This window comes from Xenopus laevis, chromosome 2L (assembly GCF_017654675.1).
Source record: "Xenopus laevis strain J_2021 chromosome 2L, Xenopus_laevis_v10.1, whole genome shotgun sequence".
Lineage (NCBI taxonomy): Eukaryota > Metazoa > Chordata > Amphibia > Anura > Pipidae > Xenopus > Xenopus laevis.
Window position 1 is genome coordinate 1,886,861 of NC_054373.1, and position 22,242 is coordinate 1,909,102.

Genomic DNA, 22,242 nt, shown 5'->3' on the forward strand with positions numbered 1-22,242 from the left:
AATGTTTTACCATACCTGAGTTAACAGCTCTAGAAGCTCTCACTGTTTGTTTGGGATAGCAGCTGCCATATTAGCTTGCTGTGACATCACTTCCTGCCTGAGTCTCTACCTGCTCACTCATAGCTCTGGGCTAGGATTACAGCAGTAGGGAGAGAGTAGCAAACTGAGCATGCTCAAGCCCAAGCCCTGGAGGTTTAAGCTGAAAACAGGAAGCCTGATACATAAGCCCATGAGTACACAATAGAAGGAAAGAAATGTGCTGTTTCAGAGAAATCAAAGCAACATTACTTTGAGGGTTCACTGGTGTATTTATATAGACCGTTTTGATAAAGCTTACTTACTTTTAGCCTTTCCTTCTCGTTTAAGAAATAGGCCCCTAAGTGTTCTCTCTACCTGTGTAGAAACAAAAGTGCTCAGAGGAGCATCATGAGTTACATCAATTTGCTCTCCGGCAGTTTCCTACAACAAAGTTCATTTGATTGTTTGCGGCTGGCAGTGTGGGGGGGTATTGAGTGTGCACCCAAAAAAATTCTTGAGGAGGACCCAGCATGACCTCAGCTCTAGGGATGGGCGAATTTGACCCGTTTAGTTTCACCAAAATTTTTTTGACGTGCAACGCCATACAAGTCTATGGGCGTCATTTCCGCTGCGAAACAAGGCGAAAATATTTGCCCATCCCTACTGCTCCCATCTTTTGATTACCCCCAGCTGTAAGCTGCAAACAAGCGAGTGGGCCAGGTGGAGGTACATTACTGGTTTTGCATTACTCTGCACCATGTACAGTACCACATTAAAACTACAGTGCAAGTTGTATAGGGCTCTGCTGCAATGTGTGGTCTCTATGGCAGTAAGAAGGGGCCCCTGCACAGGTATCTGACCTGCTCCAGCCCTGTAGCTCCTAGTTAACCATTAGAATCCAAGATGTACTCAACATAGTTCTAACTTGTGTAATCTCTTTTATACTATTCATTGCAGCAACACTGCTGATAATCCCTGTGCGAGCGACACAACGAACAATATGGACAAACAAATCTCAGCAAGTCAGTAAGTAGCAGTTTTTTGTGGATTTTTGTTTTTTATTGATTTTTTAAGGAATTTTTTTAAGGAATGAAATGAAGGTAACAAACACCAAAGTCCCCATATAAGCTATATTTGCCTTTTTTTGGTTGCTAGTGAGAGAATATTGTTAGTCTGATGGTGGTTTTGGGAAGCCAAAATCGTGAAATGGTGTAACATTTGGTCACATGCCTGGAACGCCACAGTCTGCACCCATTAATGCTCCAGTAACAAGGCAGGAGATGGGAAGTAGCTGTGGATTCCATACTAATAGAGAGTAAGCCCTGCAAGCAGAATAAAGTGCATGTTGTGGAATCACCTGTAGTATAAACGGTTTCCTGGTACTGCAAACTTACCCTTCCAGTTACTAATGGTGCTGCTGCTTGGTCTCTTTCTTTTATTTTACATTCCAGAATATGGAACATCAGTTCTCAAATGCACTGGATTCTAGGGATGCACCGAATCCACTATTTTGGGTTTTGGGTATCTGAACCCTGATTTTCTCAGCATGTATGGAAAAGTTCAACGTGATAAAAAGTTATATGGTTTTAAGGATTACGATTTGGTCAGCTAGGCACTTGAATTCTAAATCCTGATAAAAAAGTCAGAATTGTGGCTGAATCCTGAGCCCAATTCTGGATTTGGTGCAACCCTACTGGGGCTTTGCCCCACTGGAGCGTCTTGTAAACACAAAATCAACATTTTTTTCCCAACTGTGAATATTGCCAAGAGGGGCAAGGAATATAGTTCATGGTTGGACTGCCCCAGCCAATGCTGTTACCAAGCAGCCAATAAATGCTCCTGTGAAAAGCTTTGACTCGTGTGGAGTTAAATGGCCCAAAGATGCCATGAACATAACAAGGATGGATATAACAGCCAATCAGAGAGTAACTGTTTTCTACATGGCTAGAGTTCCCTCATTGCCTCACCCTGTACAGGAGATAACCTCTGTGGTGGTATGGACTCTATATCTGAAGAACTATGTCTAACCTCAGGAGCACAAACGGACATCGTCCTGGTTATAGGTCATTTATCACCTATTTACAGTATTTCCTTTCAGTGGTTGGATATTGTCTATACACCATGCTGTGGTTAGAGTCAGGTTAGAGTCAGGACGAGAGGCCCATTTCTTCCTTCCATGAAACCAAGAACAAGAGATTTGTTTCCAGGTCTTTGTAGAGTTGTCATCTGGTGTTTGGAAGTCCGTCATAAAGTGTATTAAATCTGTTGTAATAACATTCTTCTGGGTTTTCATAGACAACCTAAGGGAAGTAATAGTTTAATATAGATTTTTGCTTAGCTGCACACATTACACACACCCCTTCACCCCACCAGCCCCGGTAGGCCTTCAGCCAAGTCCATCTGCTGCTCACTTACTTTTGGCTAGCAACTAACATTGCTGCAATGCTGAGGGGGACTATAACACAAGGCCCCACTGTGCACCGAATCCACTATTTTGGATTCAGCTGAACCCCCAAATCATTTACAAAAGATTCAGTCGAATACTGAACCGAATCCTAATTAGCATATGCAAATTAGGGGTGGGAAGGGGAAACACACGATTTCCCTCCCGCCCCTTATTTGCATATGCAAATTAGGATTCAGATTCGGTTCGGCAAACAGAAGGATACGGCCGAATCCGAATCCTGCTGAAAAGGGCCGAATCCCCATCCCAGGATTCGGTGCATTCCTAGTCACAGGGATGGGCAAACAGCTGGCCTGCTAGTTGTCTGGGATCTAAACCACACAGTTGGCTGGAACAGAGAAATGCATGATGGTGGCCAAACTGGATATTGAATACACAACTGCACATCATTCTCACACCAGTCTGTCCTATAGAGTTGGTCAAAGGTAAAGAAGGGATTTGTTCTGACCTGTGGATTTTCAGCATTTTCCAGAAAGCTCTGTGGGATTGCTCTGGGGGTCTCACTATAAACCAACCAAGAGAAAATATAAAATTATTGTGACATTTATATATAAAATATCTTCCTGTATTTCTTCTCTTCCCAGCACTGTAATGTATCAACAACCAGTCATTTACTGACCAATGATCTTATTTAGGTTGTAAGCTCTTCAGGACAGGGACCTCCTTCTTCCTGTGACTGTTAGAAAGTGGCACATAATCTTTGTAACTAAGGAATGTTTATGTGTATAGTAAAATGTACATAGTGTGTACAAGTGTATAGTGCTGCATATACAAGTAACACCAGTGAAAGATACAGACATACATCTTGCTTTATTCAATGCTATTCATACAGCTAGAAGCCTGTGACTAGAGGAAAGTAGGTACTAGACTATACTGGCACATACATTAATTAAATACACAGAATTAAATGTTTACCCATGAAAACAAAAATCAACTATAACTTGTTTTCAGTAAAAAAGGGTTAATCAATGTGGGGGTGACAATTTTGCAATATCAGCAGTCTGGTTGCTAGGGTCCAAATTCCCTAGCAACCATGCATTGATTTGAATGAGAGAATGGAATATGAATAGGAGAGGCCTGTATAGAAAAATGAGTCATTAAAGGAATTGTTTAGTATGAAAATAAAAACTGGGTAAATAGATAGGATGTGCAAAATAAAAAATTTATCTAATATAGTTAGCCAAAATGTAATGTAGAAAGGCTGAGTGGATGTGTAACATAATAGCCAGAACACTACTTCCTTTGCAGCTCTCTTGGTTTCCAGGCAGTAACCAATCAGTGACTTGAGGGGGGCCACATGGGACATAACTGTTGCTTTTGAATCTGAGCTGAATGCTGAGAATCAATTGCAAACTCACTGAACAGTTATGTCCCATGTGGCCCCCCTTATAGTCACTGACTAACTCAGAGTTAGAGAGCTGAAAAGCAGGAAGTAGTGTTCTGGCTATTATGTTACACATCCAGTCATTTTTGCCTAACTAACTATATTAGATACATTATTTATTTTGCACAGACTATCTATTTACCCACCGTTCCTTTAAAAGTAGCAATAACAATAAATGTGTAGCCTTACAGAGCATTTGTTTTTTTTTAGATGGGGTCATTGACCCCCATTTGAAAGCTGGAAGTGTAAATAACACAAAAACTATAAAAAATGAAGACCAATTGAAAAGTTGTGTAGAATTAGACATTCTATAACATGCAAAAATGTTTTAAATGTGAACCACTCCTTTAAAACACCAATAACTGTTATAAATGTGTTTAGAAGTCTTACCATGAACATTTTACAAAATTTGACAAGTTATGGAAAGTTTGAACTCATTTCTGGGGGGTTTAGGGTCAGGTTTTATGTGTTATTACAGTTTTGCTAATGAAGGTGAAATTGCCCTTTAAGCTTTTTGTTTTGTTTTGTCTGTTCAATGTAAGAGATCAAAGAAAAGATTGTTGACTGTCCTGTGAAAAATAGGACAATTGGGAGGTATGTGTTAGGCATTCCTCCATGACAAACCCTCTCATTCTTCTTTACTTCAACCCAATTTCTTTTTTCAGCACTAATCTAACTAATGAAGCAGTAACAGGTAGAGATAGAAAACTTATATTTGCACTTACTTGTAGGAACGGCGTTTCTTCCAGTGAAGGATCAATAGTAAAATCAGTAAAGCAGCCACGCAGCAAGCCGTGCCACCCACTGATATCGGTATGACATTTCTCTCTAATGTCCCATTACCTGTACGCAGAAAGATATTCTATTAATCAAGGGTACCAGCTTAAAGGGGTGATTCAACTTTAATTTAACTTTTAGTATGTTATAGAATAGATTATAAATAGATGATAGATAGATACTGTACATATAGATAGATAGATAGATAGATAGATAGATAGATAGATAGATAGATGACAGACAGATAGATAGATCATATATTGATAAACTTTCCTTGTAACAAACAGAACACAAAGAGTGAAACATTCTGCTTTGTACACAAATACAAAAAAAACTTTTAATGTTTCCAAGAATTGAATTACAAGTTTAATAACAAAGACACCAATGCTGAGTCTCACTCACTGTACCTGATACACTGACTTCCCAATTCCCAATGTCACCCTAGAAACAATTGCCAATGAGCCCAGTGTGGGGCTACATGTGTGAATACTGGGGGTGAGATAAAGAAACAAGGGGTGACTGGGGGTGGGTAACAAACAAGAGCAAATTCTGTACCAGTGCCCATAGACTTCTATTTACCCCCCTGTAGCCCTGCTGAGTGTCACTCATTGTACCTGATACAAGGACTTCCTCATGTGTGTATTTAACCCCTTCTCTGCTGGTGGTGACTTCACAGCTGTAATTGGCCGAGTCAGAAGTCTGAGTGCTGAGGATCTGTAGGGTCAGCGGCAGCTCTGGGCTTAGAAACGATATTCTGGGGTCTGTAAAGTTATTATGTACAAACTGGGTTGGTGGGCTGGTATTATTAGACCCACTCCAGGTGGTGTTGTTTGCAGACTGATTCCAGAAAACGAAATTCAGAGTGTGGTATCCATTCACTTTCTTCCAATTAATGATCCTTATGAAATCTCCAGGGCTTCTCTCCGGGCAGCTCAGTGTCACTGTCTCCCCAGGACTCACGTGTGACCCCCGGACATAATCTAAGTAGGAAGAAACATAAAAAGACTCCGTTATTAATTCTCGCAAAAAGTAAAACATCTTGCCATTGTGCCTGGGTAGTGACTAGCAGATATTTGGGTGCTTATTGAAGTAACCATGGAAGGGCTGGCATTAGGGCTGGGATATGGACATTTACCTGAACACACAAGCATGTGTCTATACTTTGAAACCAGAAATGTGTCACTCACCAATTTGTACAGTCAAAGAAAGTGACAGGTTCCACCTCTAGAAATAGGTTTTCGCATGTTTTGGGTTGTGTCTAACATGTGAAGAGCAAATTAATCAACAGATTGTCTCCCTCTGAGGTGTCCGAACAATCATATGGGAAGGAATTGTATTTGTCGTGTGTGTTGTTATATTGATGTCAGTGAGATTAAAGGGGGGTTCACCTTAAGTTAACTTTCATTTTGTTATAGAATAGCTAATTTTATGCAACTTTTCAATTGGTCTTCATTATATTATTTCTATAGTTTTTAATTATTTGTATTCTTCTTCTTTTGACTCTTTCCAGCTTTCAGATGGGGTACATTGACCCCATCTAAATAACAAATGCTCTGTAAAGTCCTGCACCTGGGATGTAACAATATCCACTTATACCCTTAATGGGACTGCACTAGGCAAATCCATAATGGAGACGGAGCTTGGAGTCCTTGTAGATAATAAACTTGTCTGTAGCAAGCAATGCCAGTCAGCAGCATCAAGGGCAAATAAGGTCTTGACTTGTATTAAATGGGGCAGAGAGTCACGGGAGGAGGGGGTCCCACTGTATAGAGCACTGGTAAGGCCCCATCTAGAATATGCCCTACAGTTTTGTCTCCATCACTCAAACAGGACATTATTGTATTAGAGAGGGGACAGAGAAGGGCAACTAAGCTGGTAAAGGGAAAATCTTAGCTATGAGGAAAGACTGGCCAAATTGGGGGTGTTCACTCTGGAGAAGAGGCGCTTAAGGGGTGATATGATAACTATGTATAAATATATAAGGGGATCATATAATAATCTCTCTAATGATTTATTTACCAGTAGCTCTTTCCAGCTGACACAAGGTCACCCATTCCGATTAGAAGAAAAGAGGTTCCGCCTAAATATTGGGAAGGGGTTTTTTACAGTGAGAGCTGTGAAGATGTGGAATTGTCTCCCTGAATCAGTGGTACAGGCTGATACATTAGATAGGTACAAGGAAGGGTCAGATGCTTTATTCACCAGTAGCTCCTCCCAGCAGACAGGAGGGAGCCAATGAGATTAGAGGAGGGAAAGGGGTGTTACAGGGAGAGCTGGGAAGTGAATCAGGGGTACAGGCTGATACATTAGATAGGTACAAGGAAGGGTCGGATGCTTTATTCACCAGTAGCTCCTCCCAGCAGACAGGAGGGAGCCAATGAGATTAGAGGAGGGAAAGGGGTGTTACAGGGAGAGCTGGGAAGTGAATCAGTGGTACAGGCTGATACATTAGATAGGTACAAGGAAGGGTCGAATGCTTTATTCACCAGTAGCTCCTCCCAGCAGACAGGAGGGAGCCAATGAGATTAGAGGAGGGAAAGGGGTGTTACAGGGAGAGCTGGGAAGTGAATCAGTGGTACAGGCTGATACATTAGATAGGTACAAGGAAGGGTCGGATGCTTTATTCACCAGTAGCTCCTCCCAGCAGACAGGAGGGGAGCCAATGAGATTAGAGGAGGGAAAGGGGTGTTACAGGGAGAGCTGGGAAGTGAATCAGGGGTACAGGCTGATACATTATAGGTACAAGGAAGGGTCGGATGCTTTATTCACCAGTAGCTCCTCCCAGCAGACAGGAGGGAGCCAATGAGATTAGAGGAGGGAAAGGGGTGTTACAGGGAGAGCTGGGAAGTGAATCAGGGGTACAGGCTGATACATTAGATAGGTACAAGGAAGGGTCGGATGCTTTATTCACCAGTAGCTCCTCCCAGCAGACAGGAGGGAGCCAATGAGATTAGAGGAGGGAAAGGGGTGTTACAGGGAGAGCTGGGAAGTGAATCAGGGGTACAGGTTGATACATTAGATAGGTACAAGGAAGGGTCGGATGCTTTATTCACCAGTAACTCCTCCCAGCAGACAGGAGGGAGCCAATGAGATTAGAGGAGGGAAAGGGGTGTTACAGGGAGAGCTGGGAAGTGAATCAGTGGTACAGGCTGATACATTAGATAGGTATAAGGAAGGGTCGGATGCTTTATTCACCAGTAGCTCCTCCCAGCAGACAGGAGGGAGCCAATGAGATTAGAGGAGGGAAAGGGGTGTTACAGGGAGAGCTGGGAAGTGAATCAGGGGTACAGGCTGATACATTAGATAGGTATAAGAAGGGGTTGGATGGTGTTTAGCAAGTGAGGGAATACAGGGATATGGGAGAGAGCTCATAGTACAAGTTGATCCAGGGACTGGTCCCATTGCCATCTTGGAGTCAGGAAGGAATTTTTCCCCGTCTGAGGCAAATTGGAGAGGCTTCAGGTGGGTTTTCGCCTTCCTCTGGATCAACTGGCAGTTAGGCAGTTTATATACAGACTTAAGGTTGAACTTCTTGGATGAGTGTCTTTTTTCAACCTCACTTACTATGTTACTATGTAGACAGGTGGGAAATTAAGAGCCCAACAGACCTGAAAACAATTACAAGTAGGTACTGGGTCCTTCATAACCGTCATAGCCAATTTAGCAAGTCACCTTGAATTTAGTCTTAAAGTTACCAGGACTGGCTGTTTGCCAGTTTCTCATGCCATGATTCCCCCACAGTAAATTTATTTTCATCAAAACGCACTCTTTACACTTCAGTATAGTTGCACTCAGGGCCGGATTGAGAGTAAAAAGCAGCCGTGGCAAAAGAATCAAAGCTGGGCTGCTTTGATTCTTTTGCCACGGCTGCTTTTTACTCTCAATCCGGCCCTGAGTGCAACTATACTGAAGTGTAAAGAGTGCGTTTTGATGAAAATAAATTTACTGTGAAACTTTGATGCCCCCCCTGCAACTTCAAAAAACAAACATTGGTGGTCAGCCCCCCCATAAAAGTTAGCCTCTGGGGCCAGTGTCCCACCCACTCAGCTGATTTTCTTCAGAAGAACAAACAGAAGCCCCTGTGACATTTGCTGGGGGGTGAGGGCAGAATTGTATCAGGCAGGAGCCTCTTCCTACACTCAAACCTCAGTGAGTGTCATAGTATTATAGCCTGGGGCCCGGGGCTACTGTCTATTGGGAAATATTATGTAAGAACATCACACTCTCCCCTTCACCTTCTTATTTGTGTGGCAATGCCAGTCCCTCTGCCACCCCCCATGGCCACTCAGTAGTGACAGACTTTTGTACAGTGCAATGACTCTCCTTGTACTCGCCCTGTGTATATAGTGTGTGTGTGACATTTGCACAATGCAGCCCGATGGTACCTGATACACCTGCTCACTATCACCTCGCACCCCAGGGTGGGCACTGATAAATGCTTGACCATGGAAAATACAAGGTGCATAGCAGCACCAGTCTGTATACATGCCCAAATATCTTCAATGTACGCGTATGGGATCCGTTATCTGGAAACCCGTTATCCAGAAAGCTTCTGAATTACGGAATGGTCGTCTCCCATAGACTCCATTATAATCAAATAATCCAGATTTTTAAAATTGATTTCCTTTTTCTGTGTAATAATAAAACAGTAAATTGTACTTGATCCCAACTAAGATATAATTAATCCTTATTGGAGGCAAAACCAGCCTATTGGGTTTATTTCATGTTTATATGATTTTCTAGTAGACTTAAAGGAACAGTAACATCAGTGGTGCCCTGCACTGGTAAAACTGCTGTGTACAGAAACTCTACCATTGTTTATATAAATAAGCTGCTGTGTAGCCATGGGGGCAGCCATTCAAGCACAGGATACACAGTAGATAACAGATAAGTACTACTATAGTTTATATAAACAAGCTGCTGTGTAGCCATGGGGGCAGCCATTCAAGCACAGGATACACAGTAGATAACAGATAAGTACTACTATAGTTTATATAAACAAGCAGCTGTGTAGCCATGGGGGCAGCCATTCAAGCACAGGATACACAGTAGATAACAGATAAGTACTACTATAGTTTATAGAAACAAGCTGCTGTGTAGCCATGGGGGCAGCCATTCAAGCACAGGATACACAGTAGATAACAGATAAGTACTACTATAGTTTATATAAACAAGCAGCTGTGTAGCCATGGGGGCAGCCATTCAAGCACAGGATACACAGTAGATAACAGATAAGTACTACTATAGTTTATAGAAACAAGCTGCTGTGTAGCCATGGGGGCAGCCATTCAAGCACAGGATACACAGTAGATAACAGATAAGTACTACTATAGTTTATATAAACAAGCTGCTGTGTAGCCATGGGGCAGCCATTCAAGCACAGGATACACAGTAGATAACAGATAAAGTACTACTATAGTTTATATAAACAAGCTGCTGTGTAGCCATGGGGGCAGCCATTCAAGCACAGGATACACAGTAGATAACAGATAAGTACTACTATAGTTTATATAAACAAGCTGCTGTGTAGCCATGGGGGCAGCCATTCAAGCACAGGATACACAGTAGATAACAGATAAGTACTACTATAGTTTATATAAACAAGCTGCTGTGTAGCCATGGGGGCAGCCATTCAAGCACAGGATACACAGTAGATAACAGATAAGTACTACTATAGTTTATAGAAACAAGCTGCTGTGTAGCCATGGGGGCAGCCATTCAAGCACAGGATACACAGTAGATAACAGATAAGTACTACTATAGTTTATAGAAACAAGCTGCTGTGTAGCCATGGGGGCAGCCATTCAAGCACAGGATACACAGTAGATAACAGATAAGTACTACTATAGTTTATATAAACAAGCTGCTGTGTAGCCATGGGGCAGCCATTCAAGCACAGGATACACAGTAGATAACAGATAAGTACTACTATATTTATATAAACAAGCTGCTGTGTAGCCATGGGGCAGCCATTCAAGCACAGGATACACAGTAGATAACAGATAAGTACTACTATAGTTTATATAAACAAGCTGCTGTGTAGCCATGGGGGCAGCCATTCAAGCACAGGATACACAGTAGATAACAGATAAGTACTACTATAGTTTATATAAACAAGCTGCTGTGTAGCCATGGGGGCAGCCATTCAAGCACAGGATACACAGTATATAACAGATAAGTACTACTATAGTTTATATAAACAAGCTGCTGTGTAGCCATGGGGGCAGCCATTCAATCACAGGATACACAGTAGATAACAGATAAGTACTACTATAGTTCATATAAACAAGCTGCTGTGTAACCATGGCTACACAGCAGCTTGTTTATATGAACTATAGTAGTACTTATCTGTTATCTACTGTGTATCCTGTGCTTGAATGGCAAAACAGATCAGTTTTACCAGGGCAACAGTACATGATATTTTCATTACTTTAAAACACTTTCATCTTTTGGTGTTACTGTTCCTAGAAGGTATGAAGATCCACATTATGGAAAGATCCGTTATCCGGAAAACCCCATGTCCCGAGCATTCTGGATAACAGATCCCATACCTTCAACAACTGTGTATAAGAAGCCATAGATAATAGGAGAATAGAGGGGTCCCTGTGCTGCTGATGGGGGTGAGTTGGGGCCCCTCTGAGCAGACAGTGAGTAACAGCAGCAAGTGACAAACAACCACAGGAAGCAGAGGTGTAACAGACACCGGCAATAACTGCACCTTCCACTCACTGTCGCCCTTTGTTTCTGCTCATTTGGCTTTTAGGTGCTAAACCATTTGTAGCAAAACTGCCAGAACTGACATTAGACAGCTACCGTACATTATTCACACATACAGGCTCTCTGACCCTCTGCACCCCTGAATGTTTACCCCATATAATAGAGAACAATACTGTGGGAATGAGAACCTTGCCTCGTGTGGCATTGAGTGGACGAATATCTAGGGGCGGCAAAAAGATGCCTTTGTTAACTTTAACAGCTGAATTTCATGTTGTTTTAAACAGAAATGTGGTTCTTGTAGTTCAGTAGCTTTCTCTGAACTAGCGATATGCCCCCCAACCTCCCCCATGCCAGTGTGAAGAGGGTTATGCCACACGTCCTTTAATCCAGCCCAATAAAGCATCCAGGGAAGAAACCTCAGATGCATTAATGCGCCATTACCTGCATGGAAGGGGCAGATTTATTATTAATTCTTATAGGTAGATGTTTATAGTGATCGGCGACTCTGACCTGTTTTGCTTCGCTGAAAATTAATGAAACTGCAAAAAATCCACCAAACGCATTGAAGTCAATAGGGGTCTTTTTGTGCAACATTTTTCAAACCACATAACTTTTTTTTTTTACTATACATGGGCATTTATTTTTTCAACAAAATATTTCACTCATCCCTAGGATCAATTAGAATTAATCTGTTTTATCACCCCCCCACCATGTGACTTATGCTATAATAAACTTCAGTCACTCTTTGCTGCTGTACTGCAAGTTGGAGTCATATCAACCCCTCCGTTCCCCCCCAGCAGCCTAACAACAGAACAATGGGAAGTTAACCAGATAGCAGCTCCCTGGTAGATATCAGAATAACAACCAATAGTAAAATACCAAGTCCCCCCTCGACTCTAGTTACATTGAGTAAGGAGAAACAATAGCTTATCTAAAGCATTTCCATTATGACCTGAGATGCACCTACACACCAATATTACAGCTAAAATAATACACTTGTTGGTTCAGGAATGACATTTTATATTGTACAGTGAATTATTTGCAGCGTAAACAGTATAATTTAGAAATTTAAAAATGAAGCTCCAGTTATAGATCAGCTCTGATCTCAAAAAAACCTGCTTTATGCAACCTATGAAATGCTTTTGCCCTTCCCTCTCTTCTACTCCCATCACTTCATCCCATTCTAACTGCTTCTCTCCAGCTTCTGACTGTCTCTAGATCTCTCTGCCCCACTCCCCTTCCTTCAGAATCTTCCTTCCAACCCTTTAAACATTCCATAAAGAGTTTATAAAAACATATTCAATATATCTTGACTAATAAGCATTTCATTTATCATAAATCACTAATTGATCTCATCTTGAATATAGTTTATACGTTTCCTAACCCCTTCGATTGTAAGCTCTTGTGAGTAGGACCCTTTATGAAGTTATGTCACTCCCTGGGGCACCTAGGGTTGCCACCTGGCCGGTATTTTACTGGCCTGGCCGGTGAAAATGATGGTTGATTCCAATGTTATTTATAGGGGAAAAAGAGAAATATGTAGGAATGCCTGTATTTTTTTCCAGAAAAAGTGGCAACCCCTCCAACCAACACAAGGCTATCGCTTTTTTAGAGAGGCTTAAGGGAAACAGGAAACCTCACTTTTCACAAAACCCTAGGGGCACCCCACTTAGAGCTTTAGTTCTAGGAATACACCATGGATCTGGCACATATATTATCTTTCTGTGGGTAAGCAGAGCAGGCAATTATCTTACCCATTGCACCCATTTATTTCACCCTACAGCCTGAATATACTCATGTATGAGCTGACGTGTGTAATGAGCTGACGTTTCTCACCCCCGTGTAATTACTTGTGAAATTTTGAGAAGTCATTTATACTTAATTTAGCTGTTGGTTCCCCTTTTTCTATTTTGGCTGCACTGCTACAATATCAGTTACAATCTTTGCAACTTCTGTGATGTACAAACCTCAAGGGACTTATTCCTTGTTTCTATTTACTCTTTATGTGGCCTCACGTTGCTTTGCGGCTTTTATTCCCCAGAATCAACACATTGTGCCACTAACATCACTTCCGTCTCTACCCCCACTTTCTCTATCTATACAGTCTACTCCAGTACTGATATTACATTTTTATTTTCGCGATAGTTCCCCTTTAAGTCTCCAACAATATGCGGATCAGCAAAAAGTTGTTTGCCCCAAATCTCAGTTCTGCTGGTCTGAAGGAGAACTAAACCCTAAAAATGAATATGGTTAAAAATGTCCTATTATATATAGTGAACTTATTGCACGTGGCTAAAGTTGGAGCTTGTCAATAGCAGCAATGATCCAGGACTTCAAACTTGTCACAGGGGGTCACCATCTTGGAAAGTGTCTGTGACACTCACATGCTCAGTGGGCTCTGAGGGGAAAGTGCCACTGCACCTACAATGACTTGCTGGATTCCTAAAAGACCCATCAGTCCCATCATCAGTCCAAACTCCTTGGATTGGGAGGGTCATGTCAGTCTGCCTCTGATTCGTTGGAATCATTTCCCACCCACTCAGGTTCATGTGTAGGGTCCCCATCTAGCTGTTGTTTTATTGTCCTAACCATATTTATATTTGCTGCTAAATTTGTAATTACCTTACATTCTGCCCCTGCCCCCCATTTCCTAGGCCAGTGCCCTATTGCCCCTCTCTCCGCTCTCCATACTCATCTAAATTGAGCTCCTCTCAGTCTGAGGAATCTGGTATGTCTGTGTAATTATATATTTATTTTTGGCAGATAGTGCTTGTGCATTGAATCAGCTTAGCCATTCTCTGTGCCCAGGGCCAAGCAAATAAAGGCCCCATCTGACTATAGTTTCTATAAAAGTATATATATATATATATATATATATATATATATATATAACCTGAATCAGACGCTTGCACTCTGAACCAGTCTTCCATAAATGTGGGTGCAGGGTCAAAGTATTTATGTAAAGTTCAAGAGGACCCGCACTCCTTGGTTAGTGAACCAAAAATATCTTTATTTTTCAAACTTGTGCATCCAACGTTTCGACCCACATAAAGGCCCTAATGTGGGTCGAAACATTGGATGCGCAAGTTTGAAAAATAAAGATATTTTTGGTTCACTAACCAAGGAGTGCGGGTCCTCTTGAACTTTATATATATATGTATATATATATATATATATATATATATATATATATATATATATATATATATATATATATATATATATTTGCTGTTGTACAGGGGATGCATGTTGTGAGTGAGAGATCAGTGGTTTTGTTTGTCCAGAAAACTAGAATAATTATAAGAAATAAGACAGGGCCCATATTGCCGGGCACAGATCAGACAGGCATTGCTCACACTTTATATTTATACCTCTTGTGCTGTTTTATTTCATCTCCTCGGTTTTGGCTCAGAACCAATTCACCTGCATGAGAAGGTGCCAGTGCCAGAGACTCACATTCAGATCAGCAACCGCACCGCAATGTTCAGTCTGTGGCTGGAGATCAGCTCTCATTGTACCCCTTCCTGGCAAAAGTACCACCCACCTACGGGCGCTCTCATGCAATGGCATATGTGCTATACCCGCTGTGGAGTTGCCTCCATTACTGACGCTGTGCTGTCTCACTACCCATTTTCCATTCTAGTCACGGGTGCTTCTCCCATAGACAAACTGAGAAACTTGTTTTGGGAGGGAGGGGTAGTGTCCTATAGATTAGGCCAAATAAATACTCCTGGTGTCTTTAAGAACCAGAATTCCATTGTTTAGACCAGAAAATTCAGTTCTTCTAGTGCAAAAAATGCATTTGCACTCTATGAGCAATACGCAAAAATGGGAAACATGGTGGGGGCTGGGTCATGTGGCATAGGGAAAGCCGACCTCAAGGAGGTGTAGGGGCCAGAGTCTCCCCGGGTCCTAGTTATATATTCTGTTTAACTAGATTTAATAGAGATATGTGTCTCACTCTAAAGGACAAGGCAGGATTTAATCAGGGACCATAAACTGTAACCTTAGGCCCTGGCCCAGCGCTCCTCTTCCCTTCTCTATAAATCACTATTTTACAGTAATATATAATCATGGCTTCTTTTAATATCATCAAATATCCCTGTAAATCCCATCAGTCTGGGCTAAAACAAAGCACACACTTGTGGATATAGTTACCTAATGAAGTTGGGTTGAAAAAAGACAAAAGCCTATCAAGTGTAACCCCTCCAATGAAAGCCAGCACACATTGTAATCATGTCCCCTCACCAGCACCTTTCCTCCACAGAAACAACCCCAACTTTTACAGTCTACTCTCAGTTTAAATCCTCCATCCCTTTTCCCAGTTTAGTTGTACGTCTCTGCACTCTCTGCAACTCATTAATATCCAAAACTGCCCCATACTGCAGGTGAGGCCTCACCAGGGACCTATAAAGAGGCAAAATTATTTTTAATCCCTGAGTTTATGCCCTTTTTTTATACAAGACAGAACTTTATTTGCTTTAGAAGCCACAGAATGACACTGCCTAGAGTTGCACAGTCTGTTATCCACAAAAACACTCAGATATAAATCTAAAAACTCACTGTACCTCCCAAAACCGTTTCAGGCCTAATAGAGTGTGGTGCATAATGAAACATGAATTTTTGGGGTTAAATCCATTTCTCTTCCTGCAAATCCAGAGGTTAAAACAAAGGAACCTGATTATCTATTCCCCGTAATGTTATTATTGTGACGTATTTGTACACTTTTGCACCTGGAGCTTAATACCCGACATTCCCTCCCACCAGAGGAGGAGGAAAAAGGTCCCAAGAGGGGCCGAAACATTGGAACACTGTGAAACACTGTGATGTGTGAAAAATAAATACATAACATAACATAAATAAATAACAACAGTCCATTATATTTTATTTTTACTTTAAAGGGGTTGTTCACTTTCCAAAAATTTTTTTCAGTTGAGTCGGTTTCAGATTGTCCCCCACTTACAGAGTCGCCAAACTTACTGTATGTAACTTCACAAAATCTCACCAATCATACAAATGTTTCCTCCACTTATATAAATACTGATTAATAACATGCACTTATTTTATATCACCTAATCTCACCCCACATTGCCCTTCTAGCACAGTCACAATGTTTTTGCTTTAGTTCCACCAGCCGTAAGTGTGACCCCCCGACTCTACAGCCGAATGTAAGTGAGCCAGACATTACTTTCACCCATGGGTGCTGCTTAAAGGAAAGCTGCTGCACTGACACATTCATGACCTAAAAAGGCTCCATAAGTGAGTGAGTGTCATACTCTGCCGGTGAGTAGTGCCCCCTTCTATGCTATGGGCCAAAACTAGAAATTCTGTTCTACAGATCCAGCCATTCTGTCCAATTCAGTTTAAAGCTGTGAGAATCAGAAGTCAGAGGGAAACCTGAGCCGCCTGAACATTCGTTTTTCAGAATAAAATGTCAGAAAAGAAGGAGAAATAAGTCACAGGGTAGACTGGTCCTTAGGAATATTAGACATAGTTTCTGGGCATTTGCATCTCATTGATATATTGTGCTATGCAGTGGCCCCATTTACAACTGTGGGTGCAAAACCCCACATGAGTTTGTATGTATTAATATGTCATACCTGAGGCAGCTGCACCTAGTGACCATACATCTGTCACATCTCTTAATATGGCTGAGGTGCAAGTGGAGTCGGACTGGGCCTGGCTAGCCAAGACCCGTTCCCCACAGCCAGCAGTTCCTACACTCCTTTGTGTGCTCCTCACCTCCCCCCCCCCGACCCGGTCGCATGAAATGATGTACACGAAAAGGGTATGCGTTGGGGTAGAGTCCTGCACTGGTCCATTTTTTGGAACCCGTACCCGCAACCTGCAATCCGAAACCCGGACCCGCAACCTGCATTCTTACCCGCTTGGACCCGACCCGCAAGTACCTTATCCGCAACTCGGACCCGCTGACCATCAAGAATCTGGAAGTGCTGTCATTGTAAACCAGAAGTGACATCATCGGAAGTAGGCGTGATCAGAAAAAAGGGAGTAAAACAGGAAGTGCTGTCATGTTAAACTTGAAGTGACATCATCGGAAGTAGGCGTGGTCAGAAAAAGGGAGTAAAACAGGAAGTGCTGTCATTGTAAACTTGAAGTGACATCATGGGAAGTAGGCGTTATCAGAAAAAAGGAGTACAAATCACTATTGAGAAGACCCACGGCATGACCCGCAAACCCGCAGAACCACCGACCCGCGTCTATACCCGAACTTCTATCCGGAACCCGCAGGGTACTGTCTGCAAGTTTTTGCAGGTACCTGCAGGAACCCACGGGTACCCGACCCGCTGCAGGACTTTACGTTAGGGATGGGGGTTAGAATGTGGGACAGAGGAGGATTTGTGGCTGGGTTACGGGGCCCCTGGGCATGGGGGCCCTGATGTGACAGCCGAGACCCCCCAGTCTGGGTGCAAGTGGCAGGCACAGGATGACATGTGCAGAGGTGTAAAGAGGTCCTGTACTGACCAGCCGTAATAAATTGTTTCCTTAGTACATTGCACCTGCACAGGCTAAAACTGTCAGCTAAATGCATTGTGTGCCTAAGTGGGACTGCAGGTGATATTTTGCCACCCCTTCCCAAATTGTCATCTTAGGTCTTCACTTTATGGCAGAATTTGACCTGATGTGGGTTTCATGCTCTTTGCTGAATAGGTGTAAAGTATGTGGTGATACACACGTGTCCCCCTGCCTTTATTTACTGTCACCCACAGGGCTCCCCAACAGCTTCTCATGCACCTCGACTGCACCCGCTCCATCCCACCATAAAAGCATTTCCAGAAATGACACAATTATGGTCAACATCAATGAAAGCAGCGTGCACACGACTTACCGACTTGAACTCTAATTTGTGTCTGAATTGATAAATGATGTGCAAAGTGCACTGCACGGTATCTTGTTAGAGCCTGTAATTATGCTGCAAGTCTGGGAGAAAACTCTGGATTACATGGGAATTCTGCATAGAAAGGAGGAATAGATAAAGGGAACAGCCTCCCAGCAGTGGGACTTACACAGTAAAGGAATAGGGGAGGCTGAAAGGGAACTTTAGGAGTAGAATAGATACAGGGAAAGGCCTCCCAGCAGTGGGACTTACACAGTAAAGCAGTAGGGGAATTTGAAGGGGAACTTTACAAGTAGAATAGATACAGGGAACGGCCTCCCAGCAGTGGGACTTACACAGTAAAGGAATAGGGGAGGTGGAAAGGGAACTTTAGGAGTAGAATAGATACAGGGAAAGGCCTCCCAGCAGTGGGACTTACACAGTAAAGCAGTAGGGGAGTTTGAAGGGGAACTTTAGAAGTAGAATAGATACAGGGAACGGCCTCCCAGCAGTGGGACTAACACAGTAAAGGAATAGGGGAGTCTGAAAGGGAACTTTAGAAGTAGAATAGATACAGGGAAAGGCCTCCCAGCAGTGGGACTTACACAGTAAAGGAATAGGGGAGGCTGAAATGGAACTTTAGAAGTAGAATAGATACAGGGAAAGGCCTCCCAGCAGTGGGACTTACACAGTAAAGCAGTAGGGGAGTTTGAAGGGGAACTTTACAAGTAGAATAGATACAGGGAACGGCCTCCCAGCAGTGGGACTTACACAGTAAAGGAATAGGGGAGTCTGAAAGGGAACTTTAGAAGTAGAATAGATACAGGGAAAGGCCTCCCAGCAGTGGGACTTACACAGTAAAGGAATAGGGGAGGCTGAAATGGAACTTTACTAGTAGAATAGATACAGAGAAAGGCCTCCCAGCAGTGGGACTAACACAGTAAAGGAATAGGGGAGGCTGAAAGGGAACTTTAGAAGTAGGGTAGATACAGGGAAAGGCCTCCCAGCAGTGGGACTTACACAGTAAAGCAGTAGGGGAGTTTGAAGGGGAACTTTAGAAGTAGAATAGATACAGGGAACGGCCTCCCAGCAGTGGGACTTACACAGTAAAGGAATAGGGGAGGCTGAAAGGGAACTTGTAGGCATGGGAGAGGGGGTAGTTGCCCCACCCTGACTTCTCCAACTAGTTCCAAGAAATTGTTTGTAAATTTAACTACCAACAACAAAAAATTATCCCACCCCAAGGCAAGCCTTGATTAGATTATCTACTGCAGCAGTTCTCAACCTGTGGGTCACAAGCCCTTTGGGGGTCGAACAACCCTTTCACAGGGGTCGCCAGAGTAGGCGCCCACCTAGGGCGCAGTCATAGGGGGGCGCACTTTTAAAAGGAAAGAATATATATATTTATTTATTTATTTATTTATGTTTGAAGGTTCTCCCATGCTCCAGCAGAGTTCCGCTCTACTCCCCACTTCCCTCTTACTTTCCCTTTACCCTGGGTCTGATTGCACCTCTCTGTCCCTATATGATATTAACTTACTTGCCCCCCCCCCTGGAAAACTTTAATGCACACACCCATGCAAGTAGGGTAGATACAGGGAAAGACCACCAGCAGTGGGATTTACACAGTAAAGGAATAGGGGAGGCTGAAAGAAAACTTTACAAGTAGGGTAGATACAGGGAAAGGCCTCCCAGCAGTGGGACTTACACAGTAAAGCAGTAGGGGAGTTTGAATGGGAACTTTACAAGTAGAATAGATACAGGGAACGGCTTCCCAGCAGTGGGACTTACACAGTAAAGAAATAGGGGAGGCTGAAAGGAAATTTTATATGTAGGGTAGGGATGCACCAAATCCACTATTTTGGATTCTGGCACACCCCTGAATCCTTTGCAAAAAATTTGGCCGAATCTCGAACCGAATCCAATATGCAAATTAGGGGAAAACTGTATTAATTCCTTGTTTTGTAACAAAAAGTCACAAGATTTCCCTCCCTGCCCTTAATTTGCATATGCAAATTAGGATTTGGATTCGGTTCAGTGGGGAGAAGGATTCGGATGAATCCTGCCCAAATCCCAAATCGAATCCTGGATTCGGTGTATCCCTAATGTAGGGTAGATACAGGGAAAGGCCTCCCAGCAGTTGGACTTACACAGTAAAGGAATAGGGGAGGCTGAAAGAAAACTTTACAAGTAGGGTAGATACAGGGAAAGGCCTCCCAGCAGTGGAATTACACAATAAAAAAATTGGGGAGGCTGAAAGGGAACTTTTCAAGTAGAATAGATACAGGGAAAGGCCTCCCAGCAGTGGGACTTACACAGTAAAGGAATAGGGGAGTCTAAAAGGAATATGAGGGAAAGTCCTTCCAGCAGGGGTGGCAATGATGATTTTATAGATTTATTAGAAGCAGGCAGAGATGGAGTAAAGTCAGTAGAAAACATTATTATTTCACAGTTCTGCCTGTTTTGCCCCACAACCTCCAGCCAACATACCCCCCCCCATACACATGAGTTGCCCCCGTACCTGAGAGCAGTAGTAGAAATGTGCTGATCCGCAGCAGATCAGGGGCCCCCAGCTTCATTCTTTCTCATGTCCGTGTGACTGGCGGGGGGGCCACTACCTGTAGGAGTGAGAGGAAGTGAATTTGCTGTGAAACCTCTCTGCGCTTTTATGCACCTCGACAGTCAGTTCCGTGGGAGTTTCTCTCTCTCTCAGGCCCTGAACCCTATTCCTCTTGTCTCTAATCAATAAGAACTTTCTTTCTGACCCCTGGGGCCCCTTCTCCAGTTTTTAGGGGCCCAGTCCATCTGCCCTGCTCAGCCAGAAACAAGTGGACTCACAGTGTGCCAGGGAACTTGTGTTCTGACTCATGAAACCACTTTCCACTAGTCCCAACAGCCTGTGACTCGCGGGCTGAAAATGTGCCCAAGTTTGTAGCAGAAATAACGACATCATTTCCTTATTAAGCTCAGTGTGAAATTTCATGAGAAACCAGTTATTGTGCAATGAGATCACCCTGTTATTATGTGTGATCTGCACTGCACAGAGAGAGAGTCAGCAGGACAGCACAATGCATCTACATCTATATATATGTATTCCTGTACAATGAGTGCAGAGAACATATGTTCCACCCTTCATTTGTTTGTTGTTGGGGATTTTGGTTCTGTTTGAGTGTAATACAGTGTTATTGTAATGTTACTGTAAATTATGTTCATATTTTGTTTGTAAAGTTTTCAATAAAAAACATAAAAACTCTTTCAGCGCAACTTTATCCACCCCAAATATTAACCTGGCCCAGATGCATTCTGTCCAATCCATTATAGAGAGAGACTTAAATGGGTGCATCACCTTTACATTTTACTTTTACTATGTTATAGAATGGCCAGCTTTTCAATTGGTCTTCATTATTTTATTTAATAATTTTTTCATTATTCACTGTCATCTGGTATGGTGCCTATGGATTGGAGAAAAGCTGATGTTATTCTAATATTTAAAAAGGGATTACGATCTCAGCCTGGAAATTATAGGCCAGTAAGCTTGACATCTGTGGTGGGCAAATTATTTGAAGGCTTGTTAAGGGATCACATTCATGTCCTAATGAATGTCATTATGAGCAGCAATCAGCATGGCTTTATGAAGGATAGGTCATGTCAGACTAATTTGATTGCATTTTATGATGAGGTAAGTAAGATTCTGGACAGTGGGGGGGCAGTAGATCTATTTGGATTTTGCCAAAGCGTTTGATACTGTGCCCCACAAACGACTGCTTTCTAAACTAAGGTCTGTTGGGCTTAATGAAGTCGTTTGCACATGGATAGGAAACTGGCTACAGGATCAGGTACAGAGGGTGGTTGTTAATGGGACATTCTCTACTTGGAGTAAGGTTCTTAGTGGGGTCCCCCAGGGCTCAGTATTGGGGCCACTTTTATTTAACTTGTTCATTAATGACTCAGGGGAGGGGATTGTAAGTAATGTATCAGTGTTTGCAGATGACACAAAATTATCAGCCCAATTAATTCCATCCAGGATGTGGCACTTGCAACAGG

At 42.6% G+C, this 22,242-nt stretch overlaps 1 protein-coding gene across 1 annotated transcript; it reads right to left on the reverse strand.

Moving 5' to 3' along the window:
- Nucleotides 1–1,055: 1,055 nt before the first annotated feature.
- LOC108707801 lies at nucleotides 1,056–21,124 on the reverse strand. The gene is made up of 5 exons (XM_041581397.1): nucleotides 20,720–21,124; nucleotides 5,258–5,623; nucleotides 4,592–4,709; nucleotides 2,931–2,985; nucleotides 1,056–2,318 (listed from the first exon to the last, which is right to left on the reverse strand). Exons 1-5 carry the CDS (start codon nucleotides 20,775–20,777, stop codon nucleotides 2,241–2,243), a joined length of 675 nt encoding a protein of 224 aa, XP_041437331.1. The 5' UTR covers nucleotides 20,778–21,124; the 3' UTR covers nucleotides 1,056–2,240.
- Between the last annotated feature and the right edge of the window lie 1,118 nt (nucleotides 21,125–22,242).